We start from the raw sequence: 18701 nt of genomic DNA on the forward strand, positions 1-18701 counted from the left end.
GTTTTCACACATCTGACATTATTTTTAGACAGGAGTATATAACTGTCTGAGATGATGAATCGCTTTTGATATGTGTCTGTTACACGAAAGTCTGGAATCTGGGCTGTCTGTGAGAAGTCTCTAAGTGGTGGACTTCACAAGGCTCAGTTTTGTATTTGGTATTCTTTTACTAACTTTAGATAGATTCTACACATAATTGGTAAAACATTTGTCCTATTTTTAGCTAACCTGTCACAAAGTGACAAGGTGAGCTTTTCTGATCGCGCGGTGTCCGTCATCCATCCGTGCTTGCGTCCGTAAACTTTTGCTTGTGACCACTCTAGAGGTCACATTTTTCATGGGATCTTTATGAAAGTTGGTCAGAATGTTCACCTTGATGATATCTAGGTCAAGTTCGAAACTGGGTCACGTGCCGTCAAAAACTAGGTCAATAGGTCTAAAAATAGAAAAACCTTGTGACCTCTCTAGAGGCCATAATTTTCAATGGAATTTCATGAAAATTGGTCAGAATGTTCATCTTGATGATATCTAGGTCAAGTTCGAAACTGGGTCACGTGCAGTCAAAAACTAGGTCAGTAGGTCTAAAAATAGAAAAACCTTGTGACCTCTCTAGAGGCCATATATTTCACAAGATCTTCATGAAAAGTGGTCAGAACGTTCACCTTGATGATATCTAGGTCAAGTTCGAAACTGGATCACGTGCCTTCAAAAACTAGGTCAGTAGGTCAAATAATATAAAAAACCTTGTGACCTCTCTAAAGGCCATATTTTTCATGGGATCTGTATGAAAGTTGGTCTGAATGTTCATCTTGATGATATCTAGGTCAAGTTCGAAACTGGGTCATGTGCCGTCAAAAACTTAAGTCAGTAGGTCTAAAAATAGAAAAACCTTGTGACCTTTCTAGAGGCCATATATTTCACAAGATCTTCATGAAAATTAGTCAGAACGTTCACCTTGATGATATCTAAGTCAAGTTCAAAACTGGGTCACGTGCCATCAAAAACTAGGTCAGTAGGTCAAATAATAGAAAAACCTTGTGACCTCTCTAATGGCCATATTTTTCATGGGATCTGTATGAAAGTTGGTCTGAATGTTCATCTTGATTATATCTAGGTCAAGTTCGAAATTGGGTCACGTGCGGTCAAAAACTAGGTCAGTAGGTCTAAAAATAGAAAAACCTTGTGACCTCTCTAGAGGCCATATATTTCACGAAATCTTCATGAAAATTTGTCAGAATGTTCACCTTGATGATATCTAGGTCAAGTTCGAAAATGGGTCACGTGCCGTCAAAAACTAGGTCAGTAGGTCAAATAATAGAAAAACCTTGTGACCTAACTAGAGGCCATATTTTCCATGGGATCTATATGAAAGTTGGTCTGAATGTTCATCTTGATGATACCTAGGTCAAGTTTGAAAGTGGGTCACGTGCCTTCAAAAACTAGGTCAGTAGGTCAAATAATAGAAAAACCTTGTGACCTCTCTAAAGGCCATATTTAAAATGGATCTTCATGAAAGTTGGTCTGAATGTTCATCTTGATGATATCTAGGTCAAGTTCGAAACAGGGTCATGTGCGGTCAAAAACTAGGTCAGTAGGTCTAAAAATAGAAAAACCTTGTGACCTCTCTAGAGGCCATACCCTTGAATGGATCTTCATGAAATTGGTCAGAATGTTCACCTTGATGATATCTAGGTCAAATTTGAAACTGGGTCTCATGCCTTAAAAAACTAGGTCAATAGGTCAAATAATAGAAAAACTTTGTGACCTCTCTAGAGACCATATTTTTCAATGGATCTTCATGAAAATTGGTCAGAATTTTTATCTTGATAATATCTAGGTCAAGTTCAAAACTGGGTCACATGAGCTCAAAAACTAGGTCACTATGTCAAAAAATAGAAAAAACGACGTCATACTCAAAACTGGATCATGTTGGAAGAGGTGAGCGATTCAGGACCATCATGGTCCTCTTGTATTAAGTATAAGCAGAATTCATGTGTTGTAAAAAAATATGATATGCTGCACGCATATAAAATCCTCAGTGCCAATTTTTATCTTAGGAAATTGATAAATAAGTACACCAAGTTCTGTGTAGAAGCAGTATCAGACAACAGTAAATTATATGATGGGTGCTTTATCTGAATTTTGGAGAGAATTATTCCCTTGATAATTAATGTGACATTGTGCTAGGTTGCATTTTGAAACACAAGTTTTCATTTCCCCAGATATTATTCTGTTGTATTTTAGTTTTACAAGTTGATATATTAGAAGTAGAACATGATTGTGCTTTTCTGATAGGTTACATCGCTTAAGTTGATAAGTAGTAAAGACTAAACACTTTTCATGCTGGACAGGATTGATTCTGCCTTTGTGACCACTATTGATCATGATAAGCCTGCACATCTGTGCAGTCTGATCAAGATCTGCACTGTTCACCATTCAGTCAGTATCTTTGTGGTAAGCGCCCCTTTTAACAGTTAATGGTATTGTCCAAATTGAAAGACAGACAAGTTCATTATAGAAATTTTGCAGGGTAAGGGTTAATACAACCAACAAGATCTTTGCATACTAATATCATATGCATTATGTCACATCTGAACAAAAGGATATTGAAGAAAAATAGTCAAAATGAGACCTTTGTATAGAAGATGATACAAAATACTGCCTTTCAATGCATCATTAATTGTACAAAAGTTTGGACATTAAATGTATCCTGCCTCAAATTTTTGTACGTATAATTATACATGTGACTTTGTATAGTACATTGAGATATATATATATCAGTATAAGTAATACATACTAGCATGTTAATGGAGGTAATATTTATATTGAACAGTCTGTCACTAGCATTCGCTGTCAGCAATATGCTATCGCATTTACACTAATGAAGGATAAACATTAGGTTAATGTATTTTAGTCATGAAAAACAACACTAATTTAGACTGTGAAATAACAGCTGTATGATAAATTAAGCACAGTATCCTTGAAAAGTACTTTAATAGCACACTGTATTCATCAGAATTTTGGATGCCCTTTTGTGAAAAAGAAATTGCTGTCATACTTGCCAAGAATAGCAATTTTCTGCTGTACTTGTTACAACTACAAAATGTATTTTTAGAAAGGTTTAATTAGTAAATGTACCAGAAATTGCTATTATTTGGACCAATCATATTTCAGGTGTTGTGTTTGAGAATGTGCATGCTAACGGGACGCTGCCACCTCATATAAGATACAAGATACGTCAGAATGCTACATTCACACCTACCACTAAACGTGTAAGGGACAAGTATTGGTTCCCCGGGCCCGGCTCAGGAGACTATCCATATTACTCTTTTGGCTTCACTTGGATCCAGGTAAAATGTTTTGCAAATTTTTGAAATGTACCATAATTTAATTGAAGAAGAACTTACAATGTTTTCTCTTTGTAAAATTAGATGTAAAAATTAACAATTGAAAAGTCATACACTTCACTTTTTAGCTCACCTGTCACATAGTGACAAGGTGAGCTTTTGTGATCACGCAGCGTCCGTCGTCCGTCCGTCCGTGCGTTAGTCCGTCCGTCCGTCCGTAAACTTTTGCTTGTGACCACTCTAGAGGTCACATTTTTCGTGGGATGTTTATGAAAGTTGGTAAGAATGTTCACCTTGATGATATCTAGGTCAAGTTCGAAACTGGGTCACGTGCCATCAAAAACTAGGTCAGTAGGTCTAAAAATAGAAAAACCTTGTGACCTCTCTAGAGGCCATATATTTCATGAGATCTTCATGAAAATTAGTCAGAGTGTTCACCTTGATGATATCTAGGTCAAGTTCGAAACTGGGTCAAGTGCCATCAAAAACTAGGTCAGTAGGTCTAAAAATAGAAAAACCTTGTGACCTCTCTAGAGGCCATATATTTCACAAGATCTTCATGAAAATTGGTCAGAACGTTCGCCTTGATGATATCTAGGTCAAGTTCGAAACTGGGTTACGTGCCGTCAAAAACTAGGTCAGTAGGTCAAATAATAGAAAAACCTTGTGACCTCTCTAAAGGCCATATTTTTCATGGGATCTGTATGAAAGTTGGTCTGAATGTTCATCTTGATGATATATAGGTCAGGTTCGAAACTGGGTCATGTGCGGTCAAAAACTAGGTCAGTAGGTCTAAAAATAGAAAAACCTTGTGACCTCTCTAGAGGCCATATATTTCATGAGATCTTCATGAAAATTGGTCAGAATGTTCACCTTGATGATATCTAGGTCAAATTCGAAAGTGGGTCACATGTCTAAAAAAACTAGGTCAGTAGGTCAAATAATAGAAAAACCTTGTGACCTCTCTAGAGGCCATATTTTTCATGGGATCTGTATGCAAGTTATTCTGATTGTTCATCTTGATGATATCTAGGTCAAGTTCGAAAGTGGGTCACGTGCCATCAAAAACTAGGTCAGTAGGTCAAATAATAGGAAAACCTTGTGACCTCTCTAAAGGCCATATTTTTCATGGGATCTGTATGAAAATTGGTCTGAATGTTCATCTTGATGATATCTAGGTCAAGTTCGAAACAGGGTCATGTGCGGTTAAAAACTAGGTCAGTAGGTCTAAAAATAGAAAAACCTTGTGACCTCTCTAGAGGCCATACTTGTGAATGGATCTTCATAAAAATTGGTCAGAACATTCAACTTGATGATATCTAGGTCAAGTTCGAAACTGGGTCACGTGCCATCAAAAACTAGGTCAGTAGGTCAAATAATGAAAAAACGTTGTGACCTCTCTAGAGGCCATATTTTTCATGGAATCTGTATGAAAGTTGGTCTGAATGTTTATCTTGATGATATATAGGTCAAGTTTGAAACTGGGTCAACTGCGATCAAAAACTAGGTCAGTAGGTCTTGAAATAGAAAAACCTTGTGACCTCTCTAGAGGCCATACCCTTGAATGGATCTTCATGAAAATTGGTCAGAATGTTTCACCTTGATGATATCTAGGTCAAGTTTGAAACTGGGTCACATGCCTAAAAAACTAGGTCGGTAGGTCAAATAATAAAAAAACCTTGTGTCCTCTCTAGAGGCCATACTTTTTATGGGATCTGTATGAAATTGGTCTGAATGTTCATCTTGATGATATCTAGGTCAGTTTTGAAACTGGGTCAACTGTGGTCAAAAACTAGGTCAGTAGGTCTAAAATTAGAAAATCTTTGACATCTCTAGAGGCCATATTTTTCAATGGATCTTCATGAAAATTGATCTGAATGTTCACCTTGATGATATCTAGGTCATTTTCGAAACTGGGTCACGTGCGGTCAAAAATCTAGGTCAGTAGGTAACGTGGGTCACGTGCTATCAAAAACTAGGTCAGTAGGTCAAATTATAGGAAAACCTTGTGACCTCTGTAAAGGCCATATTTTTCATGGGATCTGTATGAAAGTTGGTCTGAATGTTTATCTTGATGATATCTAGGTCATTTTCGAAACTGGGTCACGTGCAGTCAAAAACTAGGCCAGTAGTATAAAAATAGAAAAACCTTGTGACCTCTCTAGAGGCCATTTTTTTCATGAGATCTTCATGAAAATTAGTGAGAATGTTCACCTTGATGATATCTAGGTAAAATTCAAAACAGGGTCACGTACCTTCGAAAACTAGGTCAATAGGTCAAATAATAGAAAACCTTGTGACCTCTCTAGAGACCATATTTTTCAATGGATCTTCATGAAAATTGGTCAGAATTTTTATCTTGAAAATATCTAGGTCAAGTTCAAAACTGGGTCACATGAGCTCAAAAACTAGGTCACTATGTCAAATAATAGAAAAAACGATGTCATACTCAAAACTGGGTCATGTGGGAAGAGGTGAGCGATTCAGGACCATCATGGTCCTCTTGTATACTTAAGATACACCTTTGCAGCTTTCTTTTTAACTTCTAAAGGTAAAGTAGGTGCGAATTTTATATAGTTGTTCAGTGGGACTTAATTTCAATTTTTTTGTGCAGCAGCAATGTCCATAAAGTCAGACCCTAAAGAAGAAAAAATGATTCAACAGTTATTCTTTCAAAACATCTTTGTAAAATAAAAAGGCATATCTCTGTGACTAATACTGTTTATTGGCTGGCTTTCAGGTTTATCTTTTTGCTAAAAGTGAATATTGTCACAGGTGATCAAGAATATTCATGGATATTAATCTGCGCCATGTCATAAAGTACAAACAGGTTTCGCAAAATCATAGCTCTGTGTATATGGCTGCTAAACAATGAAGTCTATGCAAATAGTATCCAATCTACAGTAGTTTTGTAATTTTAAGAGCATTGTTTAATTTACAACTATTGTTAAATAGATATGTAGCTGGTGCAAAAGCTAGAGGTACAGAAATTTATTTTTTGCTCCCCGATTTAGAATTTTTATAGAATGTTGTCTGTTTCTATTTAAAGGATGTGATAGAGAGAGCCATAATTAATGTTCAAGTAGGAAGAGATGTTGTGGAACCAGGGTCATATTTTGTTAGATTTCCCTACCCCTGCTGGCTGTATGATAAGTAAGTACTGTATAACCAGTGTCTATAACATCTCTGAGGAGCTAGTTAACCCTTACCCTGATAAATTTCTTTCATCTTTCAATTTGGACAGTACCATTAAAATGGGTGCTTACTACTGACTGAATGATGAACAGTGCAGATCATGATCAGACTGCATGGATGTGCAGGCTAATCTTGGTCTGCACTGGTCGCAAAGGCAGAATCACCAAGTCTTGCTGCCAGCAGGCTAAGGGTTAATTACTACATAGGTTCTTATTTTCCAGTTAGACACATTTCTTGGAAAATGAACTTCTACAGAGCAATAATCTCTGTAAAACTGATGTGTTTCAGTCTTCATAGTGGTGTTTGCTCTAGACAGGTTGCAGTGGTCCTGTGGAGTAAGCGTAATACACAATGATGTGTTGTGTCTCCAATAAGGTGATATATTAACTGCCTAATCATCCTTGCTACAAAGCAGTTTAAATTTCAATAAAAATGTTTCTATATTTTTTTAAGGCTAAAAAATGTTTAGGCAGCCCCCACCCTCCCCACATTCTCTTGCAAAATTAGACATATATTCTGCTCCTTTTGGATCATGGAGAACATTCAGTGTTAGTATATACATGTAATAAAATTCCACTTTGGCCAGTGCGACTAATGAACAAACAGAGTCGAAGTTACCCTTATCATGCTAAACACAACTGATTCTGCCTTTGCGACCAGTGTAGATCATGATCAGCCTGCACATCCATGCAATCTGATCATGATCTGCACTGTTCTACATTCAGTCAGTATCTTTATGGTAAGCACCCATTTTAACAGTTAATGGTACTGTCCAAATTGAAAGATGGACAAGTTCATTATAGAAATTAAGCAGGGTAAGTGTTAGTTTGCTATTATTGTGCTTGATTGTGTTTTATGCTTCTAAAGGATCTTCTCACAGATATTATTTTATACAAAGGTCTTCACCATCAAAACAATGATCAGATGAGAGCTTTTTTGTTCATGATTTCATGTTTTCTCTTCATCAAACTGATAATAAAATTTCTTTACAGCAGAAAACAAGAGTTGTTTTTGCTCAAAATTATAAGTGTGCTGGATATTAAAGTCAGTAAACAACAAAAACATTATTGATACAGAATTGTTTTCTTTCAGTTTTCATTAGTTGTTGACATGCACTACTTTGGTAATGCATTGTGTTCAAACGTGTAATTTATGAGAGGAATTTTATCTCTTCACATTTGATAAAGTTCTGTAAATCAATACAATCATTAGATGAAGGTTCCATTTATAGATATTGTCTCTGATAAAATGAGAGTTATTTTGGATTTCAGCGATAAAATCCCAGGGACCAGGTCCAGATAAAGTTTTAATGGCTGTCTGTACATATTGTATGTAGTTATAAGATGAAGGCAATCATGCAAGCAGTCTTTGTAAATTTGATAAATAGGATGTAACCCTGCTCATTATTGCTATGAAACTGGTCATGTTAAAAGGGGCTATTTGATTTTTTTTTTTTTTTTTTTGAAAATTGAATATTTTTATGATTTACGTCTCTTCTTTTCAAGACAGGTACCACTAGAGCATTTACTTCAGTTTTATTATGGTCCCCCCCCACAACCCCCTTCGGAGAAGGAGGGGTATATTGTTTTGCTGATGTCAGTTGGTCGGTCTGTCTGTTTGTTGGTTGGAAGGTCTGTAGACCAGTTGGTTTCCGGATGATAACTCAAGAACGCTTAGGCCTAGGAATTAATGAAAGTCAGTAGGGAGGTTTGTTATGACAAGCAGATGACCCCTATTAATCTTGAAATCAGTAGGTCAAAGGTCAAGGTCACAGTGACCCGGAACAGTTAAACAGTTTCTGGACGATAACTTGAGAGCACTTGGGCCTAGGATCAGGAAACTTAATAGAGAGGTCGATTATGACCAGCAGATGACCCCTATTGATTTTGAGATCAGTAGTTCAAAGGTCAGTGTCACAGTGACCCAGAACAGTTCAACCGGTTCTGGACAATAACTTGAGAACACGGTTCAGGATCACGAAACATAATAGGGAGGTTAATCATGACCAGCCAACCAGACCGGTGATCCAGAACAATAGAACTTTTTTGCCAGATAATTAGAGAATGCTTTTGTCTAAGATCACATTTGATATTGAGGTCACTTACGTCTGGTAAGTGACCCGTAATTATTGATTTGAGGTCAGTACATCAAACATCCAGTGCACAGTAACCAAATAATTTCTGTTCCTTGTGCAGTTACTGAATGCATCAAGGGGGTCATTTTGTGTTCTACAAGCTCTTGTTCTTAGATAAATATTGACCTTATGAAGAAATTGACATCTTTTATTGAACATAACATGTCACTGCAGTGAGATGAGACACAGTTTTGATATACTGTTAAATAAACACTGATCGCTCAAGGCTCAAGGGGATGAGCAAAATACTTGAGTATTGCAGGGTTCAAGTCATCTAAAGTTAGAAAATATGAGCAAAATGGCAGGTGACCACATAAATTACCCGAGTCAGCCGTGGTACTCAAGCCATTGATGTTTGAATGAGCAGTGTTACACTCTTATTTGTATCAACATTGTGACTATTGAGTGACAGTCATAGGATAAATCTGTTAATAATTTTGCCCTCATACACTCTGCCTCTTCTTCTTAAATCGGAAGTCTGTTATGTACAGATAAGGTTATATAACCATAGCCTTAGTCTTTTCTGTTTCAAGTTTAATGTTTATGATAAAAAGCATAACACCTCTTTGTTTAATTTAGGTTAAAATCCTGTTCAAGGTTTGTGTTTGGAATAGAAGATATTGTGCCCCTATGTTTGACAATATCCTGGGTTTATTATGTTTTAGAATTGTGTTTATGATAGAATATGTTATGCCACTGCGTTTGACAACATCTTGTGTACATTTTATTTCAGATTTGTGTTTATGATAGAACATGTTATGCCACTGTGTTTGACAATATCCTGGGTATATTCTGTGGCCATGTTAGTGCAAAGCATTGTGTATGAGAAAGAACAAAGGCTAAAAGAGGTATGTGTAGATGTAAATATGTTGTAAGTGACACAGTTTTAAAAGTTCACTTGTACCTTCAGTTGTTGTTACTACTTCATCCTGTTGAACTTAGACTGTTGTTGCATCAGCGTTACTTTTGAACCGTCTGTCGGTCTGTCCGCAATTTTCGTGTTCGGTCCATATCTTTGTCATCCATGGATGGATTTTCAAATAACTTGGCATGAATGTGTACCACAGTAAGACGACGTGTCGCGCGCAAGACCCAGGACCGTAGCTTAAAGGTCAAGGTCACAGACGTTAAAGGTCATTTTTCATGATGGTGCATTGATGGGCGTGTCCGGTCCATATCTTTGTCATCCATGGATGGATTTTCAAGTAACTACGCATAAATGTGTGGCACAGTAAGACGACGTGTCGCGCGCAAGACCCAGGTCTGTAGCTCAAAGGTCAAGGTCGCACTTAGATGTTAAAGGTCATATTTCATGATAGTGCATTGATGGGCGTGTCCGGTCCATATCTTTGTCATTCATGCATGGATTTTAAAATTATTGGGCATGAATTTGTACCACAGTAAGATGACGTGTTGCGCGCAAGACCCAGGTCCGTAGCTCAAAAATCAAGGTCACACTTAGACGTTAAAGGTCATATTTCATGATAGTGCAATGATGGGAGTGTCCGGTCCATATCTTTGTCATTCATGCATGGATTTTAAAATAACTATGCATGAATATGTGGCACAGTAAGACACTGTGTTGCGCGCAAGACCCAGGTCCATAATAATACTGTAAAATCTCTAAAAAATATATAAAAAAATATATCAGTACAAATTGAAGTATATCAGTAATTCTTATTTTTAAATGGAATTAACAAAAAATTAGGAAATGCTTGTTAAAAATGAAGGAGAGATATTGTCCAATTTGATCAAACTGAGCTAAGGTATTTTTGTTTGTATTCTTTAATGTTCATTTACAAAATTGTTTCCCTGCTGTTTCAGGTGATGAAGATGATGGGCCTCAGCAATGCTGTTCACTGGCTAGCCTGGTTCCTCACTACATTTGTACAGTTCACCGTTACCATGGTTGTCCTCACAGCAATGCTCAAATATGGACATGTTCTCACTTACAGCAATGCACTAGTAGTCTTCACTACTCTAGAACTGTTTGCCATAGCAACCATATCATTCTGGTAACATGTTACTGATTGACTTCACTTGTCTCGTAATGATGTTGTGAAGATTTCATGCAAAACTACCTAAGCTAATTAACTTCCTTAGAAGTTTTAGATTGCATAATTGCAAGTCTATTTCAATATTCATTATCCTTTGTATTTATGACTGATATTTTCTATAAAGTCTCACATTCCATGTTGATTGATGCCTACAGGATTAAATCATTACTTGTTTAGATCAGTTGATACTAAGGCTTTTAAAAGATTCACTGATATATACTTAAATTAAGAATGACATAGGTTTTATATGAAGAATCCATTGTTTATGTAAGATTGTAAAGAAATGTGAAAGTTAACAAAATAAACTAGGCTTTTGTTGGATTCTTAGTTAAAAGTAGATTTTATAGGCTTTTCTCATATCTTGTTAAGCTAAGTATTTGGGAAAACTGTAAGGATTTTTGTCTTCCCACCAATGGGGGAGACATATTGTTTTTGCCCTGTCCGTCCGTTCATCTGTTGCACTTCATTTCTGATCAATAACTGGAGAACCATTTGACCTAGAACCTTCAAACTTCATAGGGTGGTAGGGCTTCTGGAGTAGACAACCCCTATTGTTTTTGGGATCACTCCATCAAAGGTCAAGGTCACAGAGGCCTGACATGGAAAACCATTTCCAATCAGTAACTTGAGAACCACTTGACCCAGAATGTCTAAACTTTGGACATGCAGAGCAGATAACCCCTATTGATTTTGGTGTCACTTTGTTAAAGCTCAAGGTCACAGGGGCCTGAACATGGAAAACCATTTCCGATCATTTAATTGAGAACCACTAGGCCCAGAATGTTGAAACTTCATAGGATGATTGGACATGCACAGTAGATGACCGCTATCGATTTGGGGTCACTCTGTTAAAGGTCAAGGTCACAGGGGCCAGAACATGGAAAACGATTTCTGATCAATAACTTTAGAACCATTTGATCCAGAACCTTCAAACTTCATATGATGATAGGACTAACAGAGTAGATGACCACCATTGATTTTGGGGTCACTTGAGCAAAGGTCAAGGTCACAGGGGCCTGAACATGGAAAATTCTTTCCAATCAGTAACTTGAGAACTGGTTTGCCCAGAATGTTGAAACTTCATAGCATGATTGAACTTGCAGAGTAGATCACCCATATCTATTTTGTGGGTCATTCAAAGGTCAAGGTCACAGTGGCCGGAACATGGAAAACCGTTTCAAATCCATAACTTGAGAACCACTAGGTCCAGAATGTTGAAACTTTTAGGGATGATTAGACATTCTGAGTAGATGATCCCTGTTGCAGCCAACTATCGGTGTCTCTTGGACTTTTGCTCCTGTCCCTTATTGACTTCTTGCCTATTACTATTATGTATTGGGGGAAAATTGCACATTTCTACAAAATCATCTTCTAGTCCTATCTGTACTTGATGAATAGCAAAAGTAAATCTACCTGTTCTTTTTGTGGATCTTTTCTGTCACTGCCCCAGTATTGCATACATGTCTTGGCTGCCCTAACAATTTCATGTTCAGAATGAGCATCATTTCACTGTTGATTAACACTTCATATTAGATACATAGAGGTCTGTTGAGCAATGCAAACAAATTGATTTTTGGGTAAATAGTGGACTTTCCTATAAGATAGGCAGCTCCTATTTTCATATTTTGTTCTTATATCTGTCTTTTGTTGTTTTTCAGTTTCCTGATCAGTACACTATATTCCAAGGCGAAGGTTGCTGCAGCATGTGCGGGCATCATCTACTTCTTGACCTATGTACCTTACATGTATGTTGCCATCAAAGAAGATGTGGCAGGTGATAGCATCTCCTCTATAGTGAAAACACTTGTGGTAAGTACATGTGTGCTATTAAAGTAAACTGTATAAAAGAACATTTAGTTTGACAAAGGTCCATGGCAGTCTGGTTTCATGCGTATACAGTAAGATATTGCTTGCTCAGGCATGGTCAGCTAGAGCACCAGGGTTGTCTCAACCACCTGTTGTGGTCCCCACTCAGATTATTTTCTCTGTGTAGACCACTCATTGCCGTTTAATGAGTTGTTTATTATATACCTCAACACAATAATAGTTACTCAATTGTTTAAATCAGTTTGTCATATTTGATACCAAATTAATGATTTTTTTATTGCAACAACACTGGGTGAAATGACATCATTTATCAGTGGTGGGCCAATAACCAGTTAGAATGCCCCCTTCTGGTTATAATGCCCCCTTCTGATAATTTGGCCTGGGGTAAAAGATTTTGTCCTGTGCAGTTATGTTACTATTCATGGTAAGATATATAATAATGCATTAAGGAGAGAGTTTCAACTAAGCTTGGCTTTCTACTCAATCCTTCATGCTGTAATTATGTAATGTTTCATGTTGTAAATATATATGAATAAAATATTGTTTAAACCAATAATGCATTTGAATTGTGACAGACTGGGTGTTTAACTGTATCTGTAACTTCATACTGTGAAATGATTTTATTTGGTGAGTACAAGAATTTGTTGTTTCGACTATAACAGATAATTTGTGAAACATGACTTTTTGGATTTCAACTTCCTAACACAAAAAATTGGATAGGCAGTGTACTTGTTTGTTAAGATTAAGTTTCTCAACCACAATAATCCACAAAATTTAGAACCAAACAAAAACAATAATTTCACAGTATGCCGTGGGATTGTTATTTGTTAGTTGAAATCTTGGTATCAATAGTTGAAGGTTATGGATGCTAACTTAACCACAAAATTTTCTTCCATTATCATAAGTTTTCCAAAGGTGATATTTATGTTAAGAAAACAAACAGTTGAATACAGATTGGTAGTGATTCTAACCTTGTGTCAGCAACAATAGACAGAGAAATTTAGAGGGTCTTTCTGAACTTAGGGGGTCTTTCTGCTCATTAAAGAAGTTTTCATAAATAATTGTTATTTATGCTTTCATTGTGACTAAACAAATTGTCAAATATATACGATGTTTTTGACTTGTTGGCCCGTATACTGGTTTCATTTATTGTTTGATATATAAGTTGAAATATATGAAGTTCAAAAGTATTACTTTGAATTTTCAGTCACTGTTTTCCACAACTGCCTTTGGTCTTGGAGGGAAATATTTTGCATTTTATGAGGAGACAGGTGTTGGTGTACAATGGAACAACATTTATATATCTCCTGTAGAGGGTGACCAATATAACCTGCTCATGGTTCAGCTGATGATGATCTTTGATGCTTTCTTGTATGGCATACTGGCATGGTATATAGAAAATGTTTTCCCAGGTAAGTCAATCATTTAGTGGTAGCCAACTAGGTTTGCTCAGTAGGTAAGAGCCCAATACTTCAGCTAGGTTGTAAGTTCAAATCCTGGATAAGGGGTTTGTTCCCTGATCAGAGTGATGACATTAAATCTGAGGTCATTTATCATGCACCCCTGAACCATGTTGGGAAGTTGTGAAGTACTTATGGAGAAAAAAGGTTAACCTTTGAGTACTTGAGAAGTTAATTGACCATGGTAAATAACTAAAATACTGTCTAAAACAGGGATAAACCCAACAGAACAGTAAATATTCTAAAGTAAAAAACTGAAAGGAGAAATTACATTAATTGTAATTGTAAATACATTAACTAGTAACACATTTAAGCCATATTTAGGAATAGAATCTCTAGTTTTGATAATGCCATAGCTAACCAAGTTATGTGACCAGGATTCAGTTTGAAATGGTATCAGAGTTATGGGTCAAAATTTGAAAAACTACACAAACTGATTAAATTTTGAGAATTGTTATAAATCATATTAAATTCAAAGTTTATTTCAGCGTTCTGAGAAGAGCTGCCTTCTAAATATTCCAGCAAAGCAAAATCTAGAGAACTTAATTGAAGACTGAACCACAATATTCTAATATTTTATTAATCTTATCTGATGTCTGATCTTTTTTTTAATGCTTACTAAATAGTTTATTCACAATGGTATTTATGCTAATTTATGTTATATGTCATTAAATATCTTAATTTTTGTTGTATTTTTATGTATTTGTAAAACGCCATTGAATATGTTTTGCGTAAAAATAGGCGTTTAATCAAATAAAACAGTTTCAGTTTTTTTTTTTGATTAATAATTTGCTGTGCATAAATAACATAATTATAGCATAATTGTCTTGACAGGCATCATTTCTATGCTTTTTAGTGCAGGTAATTTGTCTGTTCTCTGGTGTATAAATGATGTAATTATTTTGTAATTCTATACAGGATCATTTGGATTACCCAAGCCTTGGTATTTCCCTTTCACACGTTCCTACTGGTGCGGAGGTCACATGAAATTAGCGGATACAGAATGCTGTAGTATATCTGGATTGTGTCACAGACATCAGGGGTTCTCCGTGATGGAAGAAGACCAGGCTGGGGCCATTGGAAGGGATCCAGGTAGTTACTCTGTACCCAGATCTAACATTTTAATTGCTTCTTGAGGCAGAATAATTATCCTGTTCTTGACCACCAGCATCGAGTTGCTCAAAACAAGCTGTCTAGTGGATAATTTTGTTTCTAATCTTTGCTTTATATACTGGCAAAAATTCTCAAAACTCTGATTGAAACAACAGATATTTTGCTTTTGACCACATAGATATTTTTTATAGTCAACAGTATATATTGTCTAGAAATTACTTCCAAAATGTACCAAGAGGCATGCTGGTGGAGGCAACAAAGTTTTGAGCAACTAGGTTCTGGTTGTATCTGTTCATCTGCTTTTTGTCTTGTACCACCAAAACTACTTACAATGTGGAATTAACTTGTCTAAACAAGCCAATAAATATCATATTGTATATTGCCATATATTAATCATTATAATTAGTTTAAACATACCTTGTATTTACTCAATGAAAAAAAAAGTGTTTTAAAATGACTTGCAGATAACAGGTGAAGCAAAGTATTTTGAATTCAAATGAAATATTTATGCTCTGCTTTTGTCCTTATTCAGATGAAGCATCCAAATTTGAGGCGGAGCCAAGTCACCTGACACAGGGTGTGTGTATAGATCATCTAACGAAGGTGTATAAAACTGGTAAAAAAGTGGCTGTGAAGAATTTAAGCCTGAACCTGTATGAAGGGCAGATAACTTCATTCCTCGGACATAATGGGGCTGGAAAAACTACAACTATGTAAGTTGTTAACTAGAAGGAAAAATAAAACTGTGTCCTAATATTTTCTAACTTTTGTTATTTGTCTTCTTAGGTTAAATATCCTTAAACATCTTCTGTATGCTTGTGAAGCTGATTGTATTCTTTCTGATTAGATAGTTAATAGTTTTACCTCCAGTCATCAGAAACAATGTCTTATGGATTCAGTAAAACCTTTACACTGGCATGATGGGTAATTCAGTCCAGAAATTTCTCTATGAACCTCAGAGAAAAAAATGAAGCTTTACATATTTATGAAAATATGAATGTCAAAAGTTTTTGCAGAACAAATTCATTATGTTTAACAGTTGTTGCATTTTTCCATAACATAATTGTGAAAACAATTTTGTGTTGTTCTTTTTTTTTCAGGTCCATTTTAACAGGTTTCTTCCCGCCTACTTCTGGCACTGCTTCCATATATGGTAATGATATACGAACAGACATGGAAATAATTCGACAAGGTCTCGGCATGTGTCCACAACATAATGTCCTCTTTGATAAACTTACTGTGGAAGAACATCTCTGGTTCTATGCTAGATTGAAAGGCATGAAGACTTCAGATATCAACTTAGAAATGGACATGTAAGTCTTCATGCTCTCATGATTATGATAATGAGTGCATTGTGTTTTGTATTTCAAAAAGGAAACAGCAACAACATGTAAATATTTTTCAGCTTTTTAGCTCACCTGTCACAAAGTGACAAGGTGAGCTTTTGTGATCGCGCGGTGTCCGTCGTGCGTCCGTCCGTCCGTCCGTAAACTTTTGCTTGTGACCACTCTAGAGGTCACATTTTTCATGGGATCTTTATGAAAGTTGGTCAGAATGTTCACCTTGATGATATCTAGGTCAAGTTCGAAACTGGGTCACGTGCCTTCAAAAACTAGGTCAGTAGGTCTAAAAATAGAAAAACCTTGTGACCTCTCTAGAGGCCATATATTTCATGAAATCTTCATGAAAATTTGTCAGAATGTTTACCTTGATGATATCTAAGTCAAGTTCGAAAATGGGTCACATGCCATCAAAAACTAGGTCAGTAGGTCAAATAATAGAAAAACCTTGTGACCTCTCTAAAGGCCATATTTTTCATGGGATCTGTGTGAAAGTTGGTCTGAATGTTCATCTTGATGATATCTAGGTCAAGTTCGAAACTGGGTCACGTGCGGTCAAAAACTAGGTCAGTAGGTCTAAAAATAGAAAAACCTTGTGACCTCTCTAGAGGCCATATATTTCATGAAATCTTCATGAAAATTTGTCAGAATGTTTACCTTGATGATATCTAAGTCAAGTTCGAAAATGGGTCACATGCCATCAAAAACTAGGTCAGTAGGTCAAATAATAGAAAACCTGTGACCTAACTAGAGGCCATATTTTCCATGGGATCTGTATGAAAGTTGGTCTGAATGTTCATCTTGATAATATCTAGGTCAAGTTTGAAACTGGGTCACGTGCCATCAAAAACTAGGTCAGTAGGTCAAATAATAGAAAAACCTTGTGACCTCTCTAAAGGCCATATTTTTCAAAGGATCTTCATGAAAGTTGGTCTGAATGTTCATCTTGATGATATCTAGGTCAAATTCGAAACAGGATCATGTGCGGTCAAAAACTAGGTCAGTAGGTCTAAAAATAGAAAAACCTTGTGACCTCTCTAGAGGCCATACTTGTGAATGGATCTCCATAAAAATTGGTCAGAATGTTCACCTTGATGATATCTAAATCAAATTCGAAAGTGGGTCACGTGCCATCAAAAAGTAGGTCAGTAGGTCAAATAATGAAAAAACGCTGTGACCTCTCTAGAGGCCATATTTTTCATGGGATCTGTATGAAAGTTGGTCTGAATGTTTATCTTGATGATATCTAGGTCAAGTTCAAAACTGGGTCACATGAGCTCAAAAACTAGGTCACTATGTCAAATAATAGAAAAAACGATGTCATACTCAAAACTGGATCATGTGGGAAGAGGTGAGCGATTCAGGACCATCATGGTCCTCTTGTATGAAGGGGAATTGAAGCCAGATATTAGAAATCAATTTTATGACAGTTTCAGCTGTCAGAACTGTTTACAGTCCAGAGCACTGATGATCAAAGTCTGTGCTAGGTGTCCATAGTGTCTTTGTATTCACGGAAGAAAATTTCTTAAAATCTAAGTAATCATCTTAACTAACACCTTTTCCACAGACCTATATGTTAAGACTGACCTTCATGTCTGTAGATTTGTAAGTGTATGATAACAGATAACAGTATGATTTTAATTCTTTTGTATAAATAAAAGATGTCATATGAACACATTTACAGGATGATAGATGATCTGGGATTGCCAAAGAAACGTAAAAGTCAGATAGACTGCCTCTCGGGTGGTATGCAGCGTAAACTGTCAGTTGCCATAGCTTTTGTTGGTGGGTCTCGTACTGTCATCCTTGATGAACCAACAGCTGGGGTTGACCCATATGCACGACGAGCAATCTGGGACCTGCTGATCAAGTACAAGAGTGGACGGACAATTCTTCTGTCAACACATCACATGGACGAGGCAGACTTACTAGGTGATAGGATAGCGATTATATCAAATGGAGAGATGAAATGCTATGGAAGTTCATTGTTTCTAAAGAATACATTCTGTGAAGGTTATCACCTGAAGCTTGTCAAACAAGAGAAGGAAGAAGGTATCTCATCTTTCAACTTAAGTTTTATCAAGAGCATTTTGTAAATATGGTTGAAATGTGGTACTCTTATCTCGAATCCCAATGGATGGGGTAATTTAAATCTGGTAACCAAAATTTGACTTTGTGAATTGATTTTTACTTCAGGGCATCAAGAGGTAAATACATAAACATTTTAC

The 18701-nt window shown here is 36.3% G+C and overlaps 1 protein-coding gene across 2 annotated transcripts in view; it reads left to right on the top strand.

Moving 5' to 3' along the window:
• Nucleotides 1–18701, top strand: part of LOC123525550 (ATP-binding cassette sub-family A member 2-like) — a 99545-nt gene that overhangs the window by 36076 nt on the left and 44768 nt on the right. For both annotated transcript variants that reach the window (XM_045304683.2, XM_053537762.1), the window contains exons 16-25: nucleotides 3175–3350; nucleotides 6397–6500; nucleotides 9410–9524; nucleotides 10501–10691; nucleotides 12392–12542; nucleotides 13768–13972; nucleotides 14939–15112; nucleotides 15666–15846; nucleotides 16234–16446; nucleotides 18158–18525. In XM_045304683.2, coding sequence (XP_045160618.2) covers nucleotides 3175–3350; nucleotides 6397–6500; nucleotides 9410–9524; nucleotides 10501–10691; nucleotides 12392–12542; nucleotides 13768–13972; nucleotides 14939–15112; nucleotides 15666–15846; nucleotides 16234–16446; nucleotides 18158–18525 — 1878 coding nt within the window. The remainder of the gene's footprint in view (nucleotides 1–3174; nucleotides 3351–6396; nucleotides 6501–9409; nucleotides 9525–10500; nucleotides 10692–12391; nucleotides 12543–13767; nucleotides 13973–14938; nucleotides 15113–15665; nucleotides 15847–16233; nucleotides 16447–18157; nucleotides 18526–18701) is intronic.

The sequence above is a fragment of the Mercenaria mercenaria genome, chromosome 3, assembly GCF_021730395.1.
Source record: "Mercenaria mercenaria strain notata chromosome 3, MADL_Memer_1, whole genome shotgun sequence".
NCBI lineage: Eukaryota > Metazoa > Mollusca > Bivalvia > Venerida > Veneridae > Mercenaria > Mercenaria mercenaria.